Source organism: Lynx canadensis, chromosome X (assembly GCF_007474595.2).
Source record: "Lynx canadensis isolate LIC74 chromosome X, mLynCan4.pri.v2, whole genome shotgun sequence".
Lineage (NCBI taxonomy): Eukaryota > Metazoa > Chordata > Mammalia > Carnivora > Felidae > Lynx > Lynx canadensis.
This window is the reverse complement of record NC_044321.2, coordinates 108454297-108473814: the sequence shown is the minus strand read 5'-3', so window position 1 is coordinate 108473814 and position 19518 is coordinate 108454297. Positions and strand designations below refer to the sequence as shown.

At 40.2% G+C, this 19518-nt stretch overlaps 2 protein-coding genes across 3 annotated transcripts in view; one reads left to right on the top strand and one right to left on the bottom strand.

Annotated features, from left to right (window-relative positions):
• HPRT1 (hypoxanthine phosphoribosyltransferase 1) overlaps positions 1–19044 on the bottom strand; it is a 36677-nt gene extending 17633 nt beyond the window's left edge. Inside the window, exons 1-4 of one of the 2 annotated variants that reach the window (XM_030305510.1) lie at positions 19033–19044; positions 18490–18494; positions 6703–6809; positions 4664–4847 (exon numbers count right to left, since the gene is read on the bottom strand). In XM_030305510.1, coding sequence (XP_030161370.1) covers positions 4664–4847; positions 6703–6809; positions 18490–18492 — 294 coding nt within the window. In that variant the 5' untranslated portion in view covers positions 18493–18494; positions 19033–19044. Of the gene's footprint in view, positions 1–4663; positions 4848–6702; positions 6810–17669; positions 17831–18489; positions 18495–19032 lie in introns of those variants that run through there. The other variant, XM_030305511.1, reaches the window with a different exon arrangement.
• LOC115507235 (40S ribosomal protein S3a-like) lies at positions 1196–1925 on the top strand. The gene is given in 3 exon segments (XM_032592119.1): positions 1196–1498; positions 1501–1789; positions 1791–1925. Coding segments are annotated over 3 exon segments (690 nt in total). The 5' UTR covers positions 1196–1212; the 3' UTR covers positions 1906–1925.
• Positions 19045–19518: the final 474 nt, after the last annotated feature.

Here is a 19518-nt window from a genome sequence, read left to right as displayed (position 1 = left end):
TAACAAGTTCAAATAGCCACCCTCTTACAAATTACAAGGTAATTTGCATCTTTGATACATGAAACAGCTTAATCAAGCTACTAACCAAGCGACTTCCAAGATCAAGACTGAAAGTTATAGCTTTACACACCTTGACTGCAACTGAGGAAAAGAAATCTCACAACTGGCGAGATAACTTGTTTGCATACAAAACTTCTGACTGGTAGAAAATGAAGAAATAAAAGGAAGCCATATCAGAGGATTCAAGTCAGTTACAAGTTTTCCCAAACGAGACTCGGTTCTGCACAATTAAAGGTGCGGGTTCAATTCAAAAAACCTGTATGATCTTGGGCAAGTCATTTCATCCCCCTGCACCTCCCTGTTCTCAAATGTACATGGAGATAATAATTCAGAACTCAAAAAATTTTCTCCAAGATTTCAAATCGTAAGAACAATTTCATTTTAACGTAAGCCACTTTGTCTGGACACGATAAATCAGGTTAATTTTCCCTTTGTTTAAGACCCACACAAAAATATTACCACAAAAAATTTACCTGACAATTTTTCCCCCTGAGGCTTCATCTTTTTTTTAAAATTTTTTTTTCACGTTTATTTATTTTTGAGACAGAGAGAGACAGAGCATGAATGGGGGGAGGGTCAGAGAGACAGGGAGACACAGAATTGGAAGCAGGCTCCAGGCTCCGAGCTGTCAGCACAGAGCCCGACGCGGGGCTCTAACCCATGAACCACGAGATCATGACCTGAGCCGAAGTCGGACACTTAACCGACTGAGCCACCCAGAGGCTTCATCTTTTTATGATGAAAAAAATTATTTAAAAAATTACTATGAAATTAAACTTATAAGAAAGAAAACACATTTGCATATTTATCAATTATTCCATTCTTCTGAATTATCACAGAGCCTTAAGGATAGAAAAGGTCTTTGAATATACAGTACTACATTTCATTGTTCGAAGCTGCACACTCACATTTTAATACCCTTGAAATTGATATATTACAACTGATGGCAACTTACAATATAACTGACAGTGTCTTCTTCTGTAGCGGTACAAAAAACGGGGGTACATTAACATCAGTGACACCTTACATTTAATGAAATATGGTATTTGGAATCCCCAGGCAATTTCCCATCGAGGCACTAAGCAAATAAAATCCTACCTAGCTACTCTAAGAGTATGTAAACTATGCCCTTTTGGCTCCCTGAGGAGTGCCATGGCGGCTGGCAAGAACAAGTGCCTTACAAAAGTCGGCAAAAAGGGAGCCAAGAAGAAAGTTGTTGATCCATTTTCTAGGAAAGACTGGTATGATATGAAAGCACCAGCTATGTTCAATATAACAAATAATGGAAAAACACTAGTCACAAGAACTCAAAGAACCAAAATCGCATATGATGGCCTCAAGGGTTGTATTTGTGAAGTGACCCTTGCTGATCTGCAGAATGATGAAGTTGCATTTAGAAAATGCAAGCTAATTACTGAAGATTTCCAGGGCAAAAACTGCCTAATTTCCACGGCACAGATCTTACCCATGACAAAATGTGCTCCATGGTCAAAAAATGGCAGACCAGGACTGAATCTCATGTTGACGCCAAGACTAGCAATGGTTACTGGCCTCATCTATTTTGTGTTGGTTTTACTAACAAATGCAACAATCAGATTCAGAAGACCTCTCACGCTCAGCACCAACAGGTCCACCCAATTCAGAAAAAGATGGAGATCATGACCCGAGAGGTGCAGACAAGTGACTTGAAAGAAGTCGTCAACAAATTGATTCCAGACAGCACTGGAAAACACAGAAAAGGCCTGTCGTTCTATTTATCCATTCCAGGATGTCTTCGTTAGAAAAGTGAAAATGCTGAAGAAGCCTAAGTTTGAATCGGGAAAGCTCATGGAGCTTCATGGTTAAGCTTCTGGAAAAGCTACTGGGGATGAAGCTGGCGCTAAAGTTGAACGAGCTGATGGATATGAGTCGCCAATCCAAGAATTTTTAAAATTAAGACATCTGATGGTGACAAAAGATCTTATTGTTTGTGATGTTTAAAAAAAAAAGACTACGTGTGAACTCGGATATGTATGCATGTATACTCAGAAAATTCTTTTAAATGTGAGAAATAGGGGCACCTGGGTAGCTCAGTCAGTTAAGTATCCAACTCTTGATTTCGGCTCAGGTCATGATCTCACAGTTCGCGGGTTCAAGCCCCGCATCGGGCTCTGTGCTGTCAGCGGGGAGCCTGCTTGGGATTCTCTTGTCTCCCTCTCTCTCTGCCCCCTCCCCGCTTGCATGCACTCTCTCGCTCTCTCAAAATAAATGAACATTTTAAAAAAATTTTAAATAAAAAATAACTTTAGAAATAAAAGTGGTAGTGGAAGTCAGGGTAAGTTCATTTCTTCATTTGTTTACTTCCTGTAATTGTATGCTTTTCGTAATAAACATGTATTCTTTAATCAAAAAAGGGCAATTTTTATTTTGGAGGAAAACTAGATGCAGTGTGCTGTTACTGTTACTGCTCTTTACATATTCCAGAAACATTTAACAGTTCATGGAGCATTACTTTAGGATTAGTACAGATCAGTTAAGGTTTAATTCACTGTTTCAAATTGGTCAAGATCAGCATGTAAAACTACACTAACATCAATGTTACTGACACTGCAACAATTCTAAATTTCCATCTCAGGATTTTATCAAGTTAAGCTGCATGATTTTTAATATGTACGTGTGAAGATCTTCCATGACAAGCTGATGAATTATTAAATAGGGCAGAAATGTTACATCAAATCAACAGTAAGTATATGGGTTTAATTTTTTGTTGTTTAGTAGTAAATTTACACAGAATTTTACATAGAACAGATATGATTTTTCTCTATGTAAAAACTAACCTAAAAACTTGCTTTGCTTATGCTTAGGACTTCATTCTTTTTTTTAATATGTGATTTTTTAAATGTTTATTTATTTTGAGAGCGAGAGAGTGTGCATGTAAGCAGGGGAGGGGCAGAGAGAGAGAGAGAGAGAGAGAGGGAACCCCAGTCAGGCTCTGCACTTCAGCACAGAGCTCAATGAGGCGCTGCATCTCCCATGAACCATGTGGTCATGACCTGAGCCCAAATAAGAGTTGGACGCTTAACCGACTGAGCCACCCAGGTGCCCCTAAGATCTCATTCTTTTTATCACCTCAGGGCTTAAGCTTAATAATCCTCTAAGATTTAAAACTAATAGGAAAAAAAACCTGAAAGGAGAAAATGGAATTAAACTGTCAAAGTATTTCCATGGCTTTATACTGTTCTTATAACTATAAAATACTTTAAAGAAGAAAATATTAAGTTCCCCTCATTTTTTTCACAAGTTTTCAAAGAAAAAGCATTCTATGCAAATCCTGAAAGAAATTAAGTTTAAGGCATAAAGAAATAAGACTGATTTTTATGTATATGTGTGTGGAGCGGGGGCAGGGGGACTCCAGAAGATCAAAAGCGATATCATACCATGGACCAGAAGTACCTGTTTTGACTCTAAGCCAACAATCAATTAAAGGCTGGGTAGCTACTGCCAGCAATTACACTGACTAGATTCCAATCTTAGTGTAAACCAGCTAACTAACTGTAACTAACTTCTGTTGAGTGAAGATCCAAACTCTTCATTTAAGCAATTCTTTAATTCATGCAAGACTTTGACAAATTAAAAGGAGCTTGTAGTTATGAAGGAATGTCATGGTGTATGAGCACAAAGGGTTTTCGGGGGATAGGGAAAATGTCTTAAATCGTTCTCCAATCACCCACAGGACTGATGAAAATGTGGAAAAGGTCAAAAAACTTGGGTCAAATAGATGATTAACTGGGAGAATGAAGGTTGAAAGTTAAATGTAAGCAGCCTTATTCTCAATGAAAATATAAACATAAGGCTAGTTTCTACAAAGATGCACAACACAGATTCATGAAACAACAAAGACCAGACATTTATTCTAATCTTTGAAGAAGCTAGGAGAAACCCCACTTGTAAGGAAAATAGTAACCCGCAGGAACTACAGCGCCCACAGGCAACCAGACACAAACAACACTATGAACTAACAAAAATCACACATTCACATACTCAAAGAAATTATGGAGGATGAAATTCACATGTAAAGATCACACGGACTCTGGCTCATCTGACAGTGTCAATAATGGTTATTGTGTCAATATTCTCAGACATTTGAGATCCCGTGACACCGGCAGAGTAACTGAATCCAAAGTGGTTTCTTCAGTGGGCCGGTGCTTTCACTCCACATGTGCTTTCTAGGAAACAACTGTTGGCCCACCTTATTTATCAGCTGCAAACTGACTTTCAACTCCCTGGAAAACCAATCTAGCTCTAGAGAAGAGAAGAGATCTGCCAACACTAAGTATAGTCAAAAATATAACTCCAGGTCCCAACAGCAACTCCCAAAAGTGGTCTTTAAAAAACCAGAAAAACAAAACCAGATCAAAAATCCTTTAAGAAAAGTGACTAGTCTAAGGTGACTAGTTTGAAAAAGACAATATTCACTTGTATACAAAATAGTAGTGAATAGATTAGAAAATGTCACTGTAACCAAGTGCAATGAACATGTGAGTATGGTTTGTAGACTTTCAAACACACACAGAAAAACGTACAGTTACCGAGGTTTTTATAAGCATATATTAAATATACTTACACAGTAGCTCTTCAGTCTGATGAAATCTACAGTCATAGGAATGGATCCATCACTATTTCTGTTCAGTGCTTTGATATAATCCAGCAGGTCAGCAAAGAATTTATAGCCCCCCTTGAGCACACAGAGGGCTACGATGTGATGGCCACCCATCTCCTTCAACACGTCTCGGGCAAGACGCTCGGTCCTAGAGAAGTATCAGGAATTTAACAGAAATTAATTTACAATATAATAGAAATATATTTAGCTTTATAACAAACATCCCCTTTAGGCATTAAACTTCCACCAAACACATCCTTTGCCCCCCATGAAGTATACCCTTGCTTTATAAAGTAAAGATAAACTTCAAAACACAGTTATACTGTAACATCTATCATAAATATTTAAGGGGCGCCTGCGTGGCTCAGCCGATTAAGTGTCCGACTCTTGGTCTCAGCTCAAGTCATGATCTCACGGTTCATGGGTTCGACCCCTGCATCAGGTTCTGAGCTGACATCGCAGAGCCTGCTTGGGATTCTCTCTCCCTCTCTCTCTGCTTCTCCCCCACTTGTTCTCTCTCTCAAAATAAATAAACAAACATTAAAAAAATAAATATTTAAAATGCAATTTAAAATACCATTGTCACCTATCAGAATGGCAAATTCTGATTAAATGAGATTTCCCTGATAATAGGCAATATTGTAAGAGACTGTGAAAAAGAGCACTGTCGTATACCACTGTGAGTATAAATTAAAACAACGTTTTGGAGCATAATCTGGCAGTATCAGAAGCATTCAATAAATACCTTCCCCTTGACCCAGATTTTCCCCATGGATAAAGCTGAAGCAAGTGACCAAATGTGTATAAGAGGATGTTCCCTTCTAGTATGGTCTGTAAAATAATGGTGATGCCTTGCATGTCCATCAATAAAGGACTGCTTAAATCAATTATGGTACAGTCAGAAAATGGAATGTTATGCAACCTTCAAAATATAGGATAGCTCTAACCATACTAGTATGAAACAGTGCCCGATAAATTTCAGACCTGTATGACAGTACCACCTTCAAAATATAGGAGAAAGCTCTAAATATACTAATATGAAAACATGCCTATGTGTTAAAATATACGCAGTTGGCTCTTAGACAACACAGGTTTGAACTGCACACACAAGTCCACTTATACATGGATTTTGTTATAAATATCATACTATAAATATATTTTCTCTTCCTTATGATTTTATTAATGACATATTTTCTCCAGCTTACTTTATTGTAAGAATACAGTATATAACACATATACAAAATATGTGTTCATCAACTATATGTTATCAGTGAGACTTCCGGTCAACAGTAGGCTATTAATAGTTAAGTTTTAAGGGGAGTCAGAAGTGATACACAGATTTTGACTGTGCAGATGGTGGCATCCCTAACCCCCACATTGTTCAAGAGTTACTGTACATATATTTGCATACAGCATATGTGCATAGCCAGTGTGTACGAAGGACTATGCAGGAGGCTGAGAAGAACTCTACTCATTTAAAGCCTCAATCCTTAGAATATTTTACAACAGCTATATATTGATACTATAACCTTAAAGTCAAAAACAAAATAGCCACACAAGGCAAGCATTTAAATACCAAGTAAGGTCTCTCACTGCAATTCATTTAAGGGGAACTTTTCAAGCTAGACGTGCATAATAGTCAAAATATTACCTTCCCCTCCTGTGATTTAGCCCCAGCCCATTATCCTGTTCAAGGCTGAGCAATCAAAGACTGTTACTAGAGTTCATTCCTCCAATGTCCCTTCAATGTTTACTTTATTCTACTCCCTACAGATTCCCAGTATACCATGACTTACACTGGGTAATTAGCTCTCCCCCCAACTTTTTTGTAAAGAGGGCTCTAAAACAGAAAACCTCTATTATTCGACAAGCTGGCCTAGTTTATGTTCAAACATCAATGCCTTAAAACAGTTGCTGACACTTGAAATTAATAGAAAATTGAGAAAAAACAGAAATAGAAATTAAGAAAAAAACCAAAAACTTCAATTTAAGATCTTACTAACCTGTCCATAATTAGTCCATGAGGAATAAACACCTTTTCCAAATCCTCAGCGTAATGATGAGGTATACAAAATAAATCTAGGTCATAGCCTGGTTCATCATCACTAATCTGAAAAAGAAATATGACTGTTTCAGTGACAGCATTACACGACTGAATTTAGATGTTAAAAAAACCTTAGCCTATGAGAGAAATTTAGGGGCGCCTGGGTGGCTCAGTCGGTTGGGTGTCTGACTTCGGCTCAGGTCATGATCTCACAGTTCGTGGGTTCAAGCCACGCATCAGGCTCTGTGCTGACCACATACTCAGAGGCTGGAGCCTGCTTTGGATTCTGTGTCTCCTTCTCTCTGCCCCTCCCCCGCTCATGCTTTGTCTCACTCTGTTTCTCAAAAATAAATAAATGTAAAAAAAATTTTTTTTTAAATAAAAATAAAAACAAAAAAAAGAGAAATTTAGGTATGAGACATCAAGAATTTTCTGTAACTCTGTAGGTATGACAATGAATTATAGTTATATAAGAAATGAACTGTATGCTTTAGAGATGAATAGTTAAGATTGTATCAGTAAAATGACATGTATGAAATTTCCTTTAGCTCCACAAAGAGGAAACGAAAAACTTTAAAGAGTTAAGACAAATGTAGCAAAATCTTGATAACATTTTAAACACGGCTGATGAGCATATGGGGATTCAGTATACTATTCTCTCCACTTTTGAGTATGTTTGAAATTTTAGTAAAAACGATTTTAGTAACACTGTAGAAAAAAATTTTCATACACTGTAGTCTAACAAGTTAAAAAAATCACACAGAACAAAAGCTGTTGTTTCCTACCCCAAATACAAACAGCCTCTCTCACCTCAGAGTAGGGGAAAAAAAAAATCACCAAGAAAGCTAAGTGATTTCTGAAAAACCCAAACTCTTAGAAGTCTGAGATTGTTATAATCAATCCATGAGGTGCCTTCCTAGCAGATACTCCACGATTGCTTGAGTAGAACCATATTTGGCTGTCTTCGTATGCCCAATAGCTGGCATACAAACTATTGAACAAAACCGATGATGTGGTACCTGTGGTGGTAAAATGTACTATGATTATAGTTTTATAAATATTATACATGTACCTATACAGAAAAAATATAATAAAATCATAACAGCTATTATCTCGGGGAAGAGAGTTATAGTGATTTTACTTAGTTCTTTATACTATATATTGCAAATTTCCTTCATTGAGTATATACTGCTTTTTAAAAAAATTCAGTAGTCTTTCTTTTAAATTATTTGTGGCATTATGTGTTTTTTTTACACACATATAAAAAGTACAGGAATTCTGAAAGATGTATGAAAGTAAAATCTACAAACAAAAATTGTAATCCCAAAAAATAAAAAAGAAGTGAGGAGGGGAAGGGAGAGGGAACAAAGGAGGAAAGGAAGGAGTGGAAGAAGGAAGAAAGGGTGGGCATGAAAGAATATACCAAACAGTGGTCAACTACAAGAAGGGGGAACTCGCTGAGCTGCACACTTTAATATTGACCTGGCCTTTTTTTTCATTGTCAATTTCACTTTTTTTTTTTTTTAATCATAGGTGATTTATAATTCCTACTCATCATTATATTTAAAATTCAAAGAAATAAACCAGTTATAATACTCTACTTCACATGATATTCAAGACTAAATATCTTCCAAATCACATTCAAGAAGATGATGATAAGAGCTTTGGCAGTTTTCAAGAAATACTGGTCAAACCATAATTAAATCTCAAAGTATCAGCAAACATCTATTGAACACCTTTCCGTCAGCACTATGTTAGATGCTTAAGGACAGGTAGCTAGGCTTTCAATAAATTTTAAAAATACATACTTAAGATTTATAATATTATTCACAGAATTCATAATTATATTCTGAAAAATCTGAGGTTCGTGTTACTTTTTCTGTCCCAAAAGGTCAGTTTTGAGTTCTCCAGACTTGGGTGGAATTTTAGGTATTGTTTTATCCAGCTGGTGTTACCTTCACACCATTTCCACCTATGCACATGGCCAGGAAGCTGGCAGTGATTCAGGTAGGTGGACCAGGACATGAACACAGGCACGGCCCTGTGGCATGTAGTGCCCAGGCACTCGCTCGGCAGCCAGTTTGAGGGTGGTAGGAAGTCAGTACTAACTTGTTTTTAAACCAACACATATTACTTTCATACACAGCAAGAAAAATTATATTTTTGGGGAAAAAAGATGATGCCAGATCTTAAGATCTGGCATAAAGTACTAATGTGTCTGCTAAACATTCACATCATGTGTATTTCAGAACACTTTCACTACAAAAAGAATGGAAATGGGACATTTGTGTCCCCTATAGGAACATTTCTAAAATACTTTTTAACAAGCAAATATTACTTTTCTAAATTTTATAAACTGAAACTCAGTTCAAGTTTTGGGAAAAGACAGACCTTGCTAGATCCTACAAGATGAGAGGATAAACATTCAAGTCTGGCTCAGAATATATCTGCTATTACCTGACAAGAATGAAAATGTACCACTTCATACTGCTTTAACACTAAGAAGATCCAGAAAACCAAACTGGCTTCCCTGAAGGTTACTCACCACTTCTACCAACTTACTCACTGCTCCGCACAAGCATAAACCAGGACCCACCCAGGACTCTTTGAAACATGCAACATTTATAAAGCCTATAGCTTCTGTGAAAATGGCTCAGTGCCTGGCTATAGGTTTTGCAGGCAGCCTAAGAACTTCATGAGTCTGATTTGTTTCAATCAAAGCCAATGTGAATTCTGCCCAGAGTTCATCCTAGACATGCAGTCTAATATAGACAGAACAGCTGGGATGCACACCAAAACAGGAATTCTACCTCTGTCAAAATACCAAATTAATTTCTAATTCAAAAGTTTCTATTTTCAATCAATACTATTAGATTTATAAATCACATTTAATGTCAAAGGGTTGATTTGTGATTATATGAGAATATTACAAAAAATTACATGCCAACAAACTGGACATCCTAGAAGAAGTGGATAAATTTCTAGCAACATATAACCTCCTAAAACTGAATCAGGAAATAGAAAATTTGAAGAGACCAATTACCAGCAATGAAATTGAATCACTAATGAAAAAACTCCCAACAAACAGAAGTTCAGGACCAGACGCCTTCACAGGTAAATTCTATCAAACATGTAAAGAAGAATTAATACCCATTTTTCTCAAACTATTCCAAAAAACAGAAGAGGAAAGAAAACCCGAATTGCTTCCATGAGGTCTGCATTACCCTGATACCAAAACCAGATAAAGACACTACAAAAAAAGAGAACTACAGGCCAATATCTCTGATGAACACAGATGGAAAAATCCTCAACAAAATATTAGCAAACCAAATCCAACAATACATTAAAAAAATCATTCACCACGATCAAGTGGGACTGATTTCTGGGATGCAAGGGTGGTTCAATATTTGCAAATCAATGTAATACATCACATTAGTAAGAAAAAGGATAAAAACCATATGATCGTTTCAATAGATGCAGAAAAAGCATATGACAAAGTACAACATCCATTCTTGATAAAACTGTCAACAAAGTAGTTTTAGAGGGAACATACATCAACATAATAAATACCATATATGAAAAACCCACAGCTGGGGCGCCTTGGTGGCTCAGTTGGTTAAGCATCTGACTTCAGCTCAGGTCATGATCTCACCGTTTCTGAGTTCGAGTCCCGTGTCAGACTCTGTGCTGACAGCTCAGAGCCTGGAGCCTGATTCAGATTCTGTGTCTCCCTCTCTCTCTGCCCCTCCCCTGCTCATGCTCGTGCGCGCTCGCTCTCTTTCTCAAAAATAAATAAACATTAAAAAAAAAACCCACAGCTAAAATCATACTCATGGTGAAAAACTGAGAGCTTTTCCCCAAGGTCAGGAAAAAGACAAGGATGTCCACTCTCACCACTTTTATTCAACACAGTACTGGAAGTCCTAGCCACAGCAATCAGACAAGAAAAATGGAATAAAAGGATTCAAATTGGTAAGGAAGAAGTAAAACTTACACTATTTGGAGATGACATGATACTATATGTAGAAAACCCTAAAGACTCTACTGGAAAAACAACTAGAACTTCAGTAAGGTCGCAGGATACAAAATCAATGTAGAGAAATCCATTGCATTTTTATACACTAATGATGAAGTAACAGAAAGAGACACTAAGAAAGCAATCCCATTTACAACTGCACCAAAAATAATAAAACACCTAGGAATAAACTTAACCAAGGAGGTGAAAAGATCTGTACTCTGAAAACCATAAAACACTGATAAAAGAAATTGAAGACAACATGAACAAATGGAAAGATATTCCATGCTCATGGATTGGAAGAACAGATATTGTTAAAATGTCCATACTACCCAAAGCAACCTACATGTTTAATGCAATCTCTATCAAAATACCAACAGCATTTTTCACAGAACTAGAGCAAATAATCCTAAAATTCATATGGAACCACAAAAGACCCTGAATAGCCAAAAAAAAAAAAAAAATCTTGAAAAAGAAAAGCAAAGCTTGGAAGTATTATAATTCCAGATTTCAAGTTACACTACAAAGTTGTAGTAATCAAAATAGTATGATACTGGCACAAAAATAGACACCTAGATCAATAGAACAGGATAGAAAGCCCAGAAACAAACCCACGATTGTATAGTCAATTAATCTTCAACAAAGCAGGAAAGAATATGCAATGGGAAAAAGTCTCTTCAAAAAATGGTGTTAGGAAAACTGGACAGCCACATGCAAAAGAATGAAACTGGACTACTTTCCTACACCATACACAAAAATAAACTCAAATTGGATTAAAGACCTAAATGTGGGACCTGAAACCATAAAAATCCTAGAAGAGAGCACAGGCAGTAATTTTTCTGACATCAGCAGTAGCAACTTCTTTCTAGATAGGTCTCCTTGAGGCAAGGGAAATAAAGATAAACTATTCAAGTTTATCAAAATAAAAAGCTTCTGTTCAGCAAAGGAGACAATCAATAAAACTAGAAGACAGTCTACTGAATGGGAGAAGATATTTGCAAATGGCATATCCAAAAAAGGGTCACTATCCAAAATGTATAAAGAACTGACATAACACCCAAAAGACAAATAATCCAATTAAAAAATGAGCAGAAGGGGCCCCTGGGTGGCTCAGTTGGTTAAGTATCCAACTTCAGCTCAGGTCATGATCTCACAGTTTGTGAGTTCGAGCCTTGTATCAGGCTCTGCACTAACAGTGCAGAGCCTGCTTGGGATTCTCTCTCTGCCCCTCCCCTACTTGTGCTCTCTCTCAAAATAAAGAAACTTGTAAAAAATGAGAAGACATGAACAGACATTTCTCCAAAGAAGACATACAGATGGCCAACAGACACATTTGAAAAGATGCTCAACATTACTCATCATCAGGGAAATGCAAATCAAAATTACAGTAAGATATCACCTCACACCTGTCAGAATGGCTAACATCAATAACACAAGAAACAACAGGTGATGGCTAGGATATGGAGGAAGGGGAACCCTCTTGTACTGTTGGTGGGAATGCAAACTCATGCAGCCACTGTAGAAAACAGTATGCAGATACCTCAGAAAGTTAAAAATAGAACTACCCTACGATCTAGGAATCACACTACTGGGTATTTACCAAACAACAAAACAAAACACTAATTCAAAGGGATACATGCACCCCTATGTTTACTACAGTATTATTTACAATAGCCAAATGATGGAAGCAGCCCAAGTGCCCATCGATTGATGAATGCATAATATATATATATATATATATATATATATATATATATATACACACACACACACACACATACATACATACAACGGACTATTATTCAGCCATAAAAAAAGAATGAAATCTTGCCATTTGCAACAACACGGATGGAGCTAGAGAGTATAATGCTAAGTAAAATAAGTCAGTCAGAGAAAGACAAATATCATATGATTTCACTCATATGTGGAATTTAAGAAAAACAACGAATAAGGGAGAAAAAAAGACAAACCAAGAAAGGGACTCTTAACTATAGAGAACAAGCAGATGGTTACCAGAGGGGAGGCGGGTAGGAGGGAGATGGGTTAAACAGGGGATGGGGATTAAGAGTACACTTACTGTGATGAGTACTGAGTAATGTACAGAACTGTTGAATGACTATATTATACACCTGAAACTAATATCACACTACACTAATTATACTGGAATTAAAATTTAAAAAAAAACAGTACCATTTTTAAAAAGGGTTGATTTGTGCTTTCAAGCATAAAAAACATGTTAAAATATAACCCTTTCCAAAAGGCAGAAACAAAAAAAATCTTAAAACTTGTATCACTTGAGGGACTTTAGGCATGAATTCACAACTCTATTAAAATTAACTATAAATAAAAGGGGTATATTGATGGAGGTCCTAATTTAAGAAATATATTATTGGCCATAGGTAGATAGTTTGTTGTCAGAACTGGGCAATGGGTATATGATGGTCTGTTATACTATTATGTCTACTTGTAGATATTTCAAATATAAAGTTAAATACGGAGCAATTTATTTAAATGATGACAAGGCACCAACATCAACTTTTCCCAATTTTTACATGTAAAGTCCAAGTCTTTCAAATCCATATATAATGACCAAATATTAGAATACTAATTTTAAAATGGTGAGGACCTTATCCAGAACCTGTATTATTACTAATACTCACATATTTATTGAGAACCTACTGTGTTGTACATACTAGACAGGATTAGATAAATTTGACATACCTACCCTCAAAGAGCTTACAGTATAGAAGACATGACATGCATATGAATAACCATAAGACAGTGTTAAACCACTATGAAAAAGATATAGGTGATGCATGCTGGGAATTTAGAGAGTACTCAAACTCTCAGAAGCCTCACGTGCACCTGGACCAATGATAAGAAATAAGATATAATTCAATGAACACGAACATGGTCTTTTTTTTTTTTCATTTTACTTATTTTAGAGGGAAGGAAAGGGGCAAAGGGAAAGAGAGAAAGAAAGAAAGAGACAGAGAGAGAGACAGAGAGAGAGACAAAGAGAGAGAGAGAGAGAGAAAGAGAGAGAGACAGAGAGACAGAGAGAGAGAGAGAGAGAGAGAGAGAGAATCTGAAGCAGGCTCCACACTCAGTGTGGAGCTCGATGGGGGGGCTCAATCCCACGACCCTGAGATCACAACTTGAGCCAAAATCAAGTCAGACAGACACTCAACTGACTAACCCATCCAGGTGCCCCCAGGAACTTGTTCTTAATCATGCAAAACACCAAAACTTCATATTAAATGGGTCCAATAACTCCAATCTCCACAAGAGCTAGATAGAAATATACTCGGTGGCCTTTAATCTTATTAGCCCTTATTTGTCTGATTTGATATTAATATCTGATATTAACCTCATCTGATTTGGATTAGTTAACAATCCAGTGGCTGCTTTGACAGGAAGGGATTGCAATATATTAAATTACATAAAAATGCATTTAGCATTCACTTTGGTAAGGCACTGTGCAGTAAATTTTGTAGGGAGCATACAAAGATGATTTTAAACTGAGAGCCCTCAAAGAGCTTATACATAATCTAGTAGAAAAAACATACATACAACTATACAGCACAATAAAGCTTGTCATTTGTACTTGAATCTAATTTGACCAGCCCACAAATTTGTGATTATCAACAGCGGTTATACATGCACTAAAGATAAACCTGGAACCCAGCACCAATGACTCCCCCTACAGCCTACCGAGCTTCAAGTAGTCTGTTGCCTGGTTGTAAACAGAGTCAAGTACACTGGCATGTCTCTAATACTGAATTAGCACAGTTTTCTAAATCAACCAGGCAATAGTTGATTATGAATGTAAGTCACACTTCGAAATGAATGTAAACCACATCTGTTTTATTGGTGACTTGGTGTGGCATGTCTAAGCATGTGGTGATTACCGACACTTTCTAAAACAACTGTCTTAGTCTGCTGGAGCTGCCCTAGCAAAATCCCACCAGCTGGGTGGCTTAAACAACAATAATTTATCTCTTGCAGTTCTGGAAGCTGGGAAGTCCAAGATCAAGATGCCAGCAAAACAGGTTTCATTCCGAGGCCTCCTCTCTAGGTTTGTAGGCAGCTGCTTTCTCCTAGCTATGTGCACAGTGGAGGGTGGGGAAGGGAGCTCCTTGGTGTCTTTTCTTAAAAGACCAGGACCCCAATCTCATGACCTTATTAGTAATCCTAATTACTCCACAAAGGGCCCCATCTCCAAATACCACACAGTGGGCAGTTGGGGCTTCAACATATTTATCTGTTGGCTATTACTGGAGATACAAATGTTCAGTCCATAACAAGAACCGGACATAAAATGGCTAAAGAAGATCACAAAGAAGGTTCTGGATGGCTCTGGGAAGAGCCCAACCCGAAAACATTTGGGGAAATGGGACACGTGAGTGGCTCACTTGGTTGAGTGTCCAACTTTGGCTCGGGTCACGATCTCATGGTTCGTGGGATGGAGCCCCATGTCGGGCTCGCTGCTGTCAGTGCAGAGCCTGCTTTCGATCCTCTTTCTCCCTCTTTCTCTGCTCCTCCCCCACTCACGCTCTCTCTCAAAAATAAAAAAAAATCTTAAAATATGTGGGGGCACCTGGGTGGCCCAGTCGGTTAAGCATGTGATTCTTGGCTTTGGCTTGGGTTATGATCTCATGGTTGGTGAGTTCGAGCCCCATACTGGGCTCGGTGCTGTCAGTGTGGAACCTGCTGGGGATCCTCTCTCCCTCTCTCTGCCCTTCCCCCCACTCTCTCTCAAAAATAAATAATAAAACATTTTTCTAAAATGGAGATGTTAAAAGGCACCTGGGTGGCTCAGTCAGTTGAGCGTCTGGCTTTGGCTCAGGTCATATCTGACGGTTCTTGGGTTTGAGCCCCATGTCGGGCTTTGCACGGGTAGCACGAAGCCTGCTTCGGATTCTGTCTCCCCCTCTCTCTGCCCCTCCCCTGCTCTCTCTCTCAAAAATAAACATTAAAAAATGGAGGTTAAGAGCAGACTCTGGGTCCAGATAAGTCAGATTCAAATCCTAGCATTGCTGGGTGATCTTGGATAAGTTACTTAACCTCTCTGAGCCACATAAATTTATTTTTAAATTTAAAAATATCAAATCAGTTAATATATGTAAAGAGCTTAGAACAGAAACCAGAACATACTAAACACTATACAAGTGCCTGTTATTACTAACGTGCAATTTTTGGCAAGGGAATAAAAAAAGAACAGTACTTTGCAAACCAAAAACACAACGAAGATCTTAACGTTCAAATGAAACTAACAATAGCTAGTTCTGGCAATAATAATTCACTGTATGCTGGGGCAGGCATCACACCCCAAAGCTAAAAACATCTAACTTCCTCAGCAACTGAGTAAACACAAAAGCCCCCACCATTTTTTGAGTACCTACAACAGTATACAATAAGCATACCACTTAAGGGCATGGTTTCTTGAGAGAAACCTAGGCTTGAGTCGGAGTTTCTCTTTGCAACTATGTGACGTGGGTATGGCAAGAAGTAAAATTACTTAACTTCTCTGAGGCTCCAAAGATTCCTCCTCTGTAAAATGGTAATAATCTTGCTATTGTTACAGTTGTTTCAAGGAGTAAACAGGACTATGTAGGTAAACACGATGATAGCTATTATTACTATTCCCAGTCAAGGACCACGGAAAGGTTGTTTAAGCAGACAGTCTTACAATATTTCAGTAACACCCAGAGGTAGCTAGTATCTCAGTTATACATTAGGGACACTTAAGCCCAGAAAAGGGAAGTAAGTTACCCAAGGCCACACAGCTAGTAAACAGCCCAAGCAAGCAGGATTCCAGGCCAGACTCCACGAAGAACTCTGCCCTTTACCTTAAGCCATCGTTCCCAATATCAATAGAATCCTTCCTTTTGGGGGGCTCAAGTGGTTAATTATTCACTCAACAAACCATTATTGAGAATTTCTTACATGCCAGGCACTGTCCTATATGCTGTGGTTATGGTGGCGATTCCTGGCCTTACAAAGCTTCTGTTTTAGTGGGAGAGACAATCAACAGGTAATCAGGCAACTGCTAAAATATAATGATGACGATGATGCAGACTGAGGCATGTAACTATTGGGAGGGGTGTTGGCCGTTTTAGCAAGCATGATCGGAAAGGCGGGGGGGGGGGAGTGGGGGGGTGCAGCTTGGCTTGTTCCAGAAACAAAAAGAACCAATGAGGTTGGAGACAGGATACAGAGGCTGGTGATGGTACGAATGTCCTTGAAGGTAAGGACCAGATTCGCACTTTTTGTCCCCGCAGCATCAAAGAACGTAGGATCCGGATCGAGGCACACCTGAATTCGAGGCCTAGCTCCCTCTGGGCGGAGAGAAAATTACCTAATACCGTGTCACTATTTTCCTCGTGTGTAAAAACGCGGGCATGGTTACCGCTACCAAGGCTGCTGTGAGGGTTCAGGCAGGCAATGCGCATTCGCACGGTCATTATGGCATTTGCGGAACTAGGTGCAAGTACCAGTCCCCGCATGCCCTCCCACGTGGCCGCTCCCGTGCCTGCGCCCTCTATTACAGGGGCCCCGAGGACCTCAGCGGCATACCCCCAGTTTAGAGAAGGGCCTCTCCGGACAAAGCCCCCACCCGCGGCGCGCCGGATCCTTCCCGAACTGGCCCGCGGGCCCTCCCCGGCCGCACGAGTCCGCCAAAGCGCCATCCCCACCCTTCCCTGCCACACGCAGCCCCCCTCCCCGGGGCTGTCCCGAGGCACCCACCCCGCACCTCGCCACGCATCCCCCACGCCACCCCGTGTGACGTAAAGCCCGAGCCGGGACGCGGCGGTCGCCCCCCGCCCCTCCGGGCTTCCCCGGGCCACACCGGCCGGCGCCCGCACTGCGGGCCGCGAGCCTCAGGTGCCGCGGGCCGAGCCGCTCACCACGACGCTGGGGCTGCGGGTCGCCATAACGGAGCCGATGGGCGCGCGCGCTGAGGGCAGCCGGAGGAGGAGGAAGCCGGAGGCGCCACAGAGGAGGAGGCGGAGGCTCCGCAGAAGGCGGCGACGCGCGGGAGAGCGGAAAGAGCCGCTCGCTCGTGCACTCTAGGCCGCCGCCGCCGCCGCCGCCGCCGCCGCCGCCGCCGGAGCGAAGGCAAAACCGGCCCCGCCCGCCCCCGAGGCTCCGCCCACAGACCGCCCGGGCGCCTCTGCCGGCGCCTGCGGGTTTCCACGCGCCGGAGGTGGGAATTTTCCTCCGGAAGGAGCGGAGACTCCTGGTGCGCAGCCTCCGTCCAGCTTTCCCTGGGTCTCCCAGCCTGAGGGCTCCTGGCTCCCCACACCTGCCTCCGCCCGGTTTCTTCCTAGTGCCCCTAAACTGGGCGCCGGCTTTTCGGCTTGCCGTCACCACGTGCTTCTGTCGCCCGGCGCCCCCTTCCCTAGACTCTGGACTGCATTGCGGATTCCGTTTTACTAATTCTACCAAACATCTTTAACTGGGTGTGAGAGTTGAGACCAAGAGCCCTAGAGTCAGCAGGTCAGGGTGCAAATCGGACGGGGGACACCTGACTGCTCTGTGACCTTGTGCAAATCAGACTGACTGAGCCTCTCTTTTCGTCTCAGTTAAATGAGGGTATTAACAGGATCGTTGTGAGAATTAGACATGGTATCCCTGTGTGTGTGTGTGTGTGTGTGTGTGTGTGTGTGTGTGTGTGTGTGGTACAGTACCTAGGACGTTGCATAATCAGTAAATGCGAACTGTCACCATTACTGATCTTTATTTTTGCCTCCACAAGTCCCTGTATGGAACTGGGGACAGGAATCTTACCCTACTCTCAAATAGGTCAGGTAAGCAAACAACAGTTGTTCATTCCTAGCGTTCGTACGACTCCAGAACCCACCATAGTGCCTGGCACACAGTTGGTGGCCCCTGTTAAGGCTGCCGAGAGATAGGTGATGGTAAGAGATTTGTGAAACTGGTCAAGTCATTGAATTTCTCTGAGCCTCAGTCTCTTCATCTAAAAACTGAGAATAATAATTCTTGCTATGAAGGGTTATGAGAATTGTAAAGACAATTTATGTAAAGTACCTAGCATGGTACTCGCCTCATAGTAGGTGCTCAAGAAATAGTAGCAGTTATAATTTTAGAATGTATGAGTGTGTGAACACCATACTGTCCAAGTTTCTCTGCCTTCCCTATCTATCATGGAAAGAAAACAGACTATAATGGAAAAGGTACATATGGCCTTTGGATTGAGAAAGATCTGAGTTTAAATCCCAAGTTTATACCTTGGGCAGAATCCTTGACCTCAGTGTGCCTCAGTTTCCTTATATGTCAAATGAGGCTAATATCTCCATCACAGGGCATGGCGAGGATTAAACAAAATAACGCAAGAGTGCATAGCATAGCCCTTGCTCCAAAAAAAGTTCAGGGGCCCCTGGGTAGCTCAGTCCATAACCATCGGACTTTGGCTCAGGTCACGGCTCAGGTCATGATCTCATGGTTTGTGAGTTCGAGCCCAGTGTCAGGCTCTGTGCGGACAGCCTGGAGCCTGCTTCCAATTCGGTGTCTTCCTCTCTCTCTGCCCCCACTCCCCCCACCTCTCCTTCCACAACAAGTGCCTTAAACTTGCCTTAACCAAGTTTTCACTCTGTTTATCCTTCTAGTCTCTAAGACATCCATTCTCCTATTGATGGGCATGTGGGCAGTTTCCAGGTTTGGTTTGTTACAAATAGTGCTGCTATGAACATTTTGTATGTATCTTTACATATCTTTTGGTAAACATACGAATGC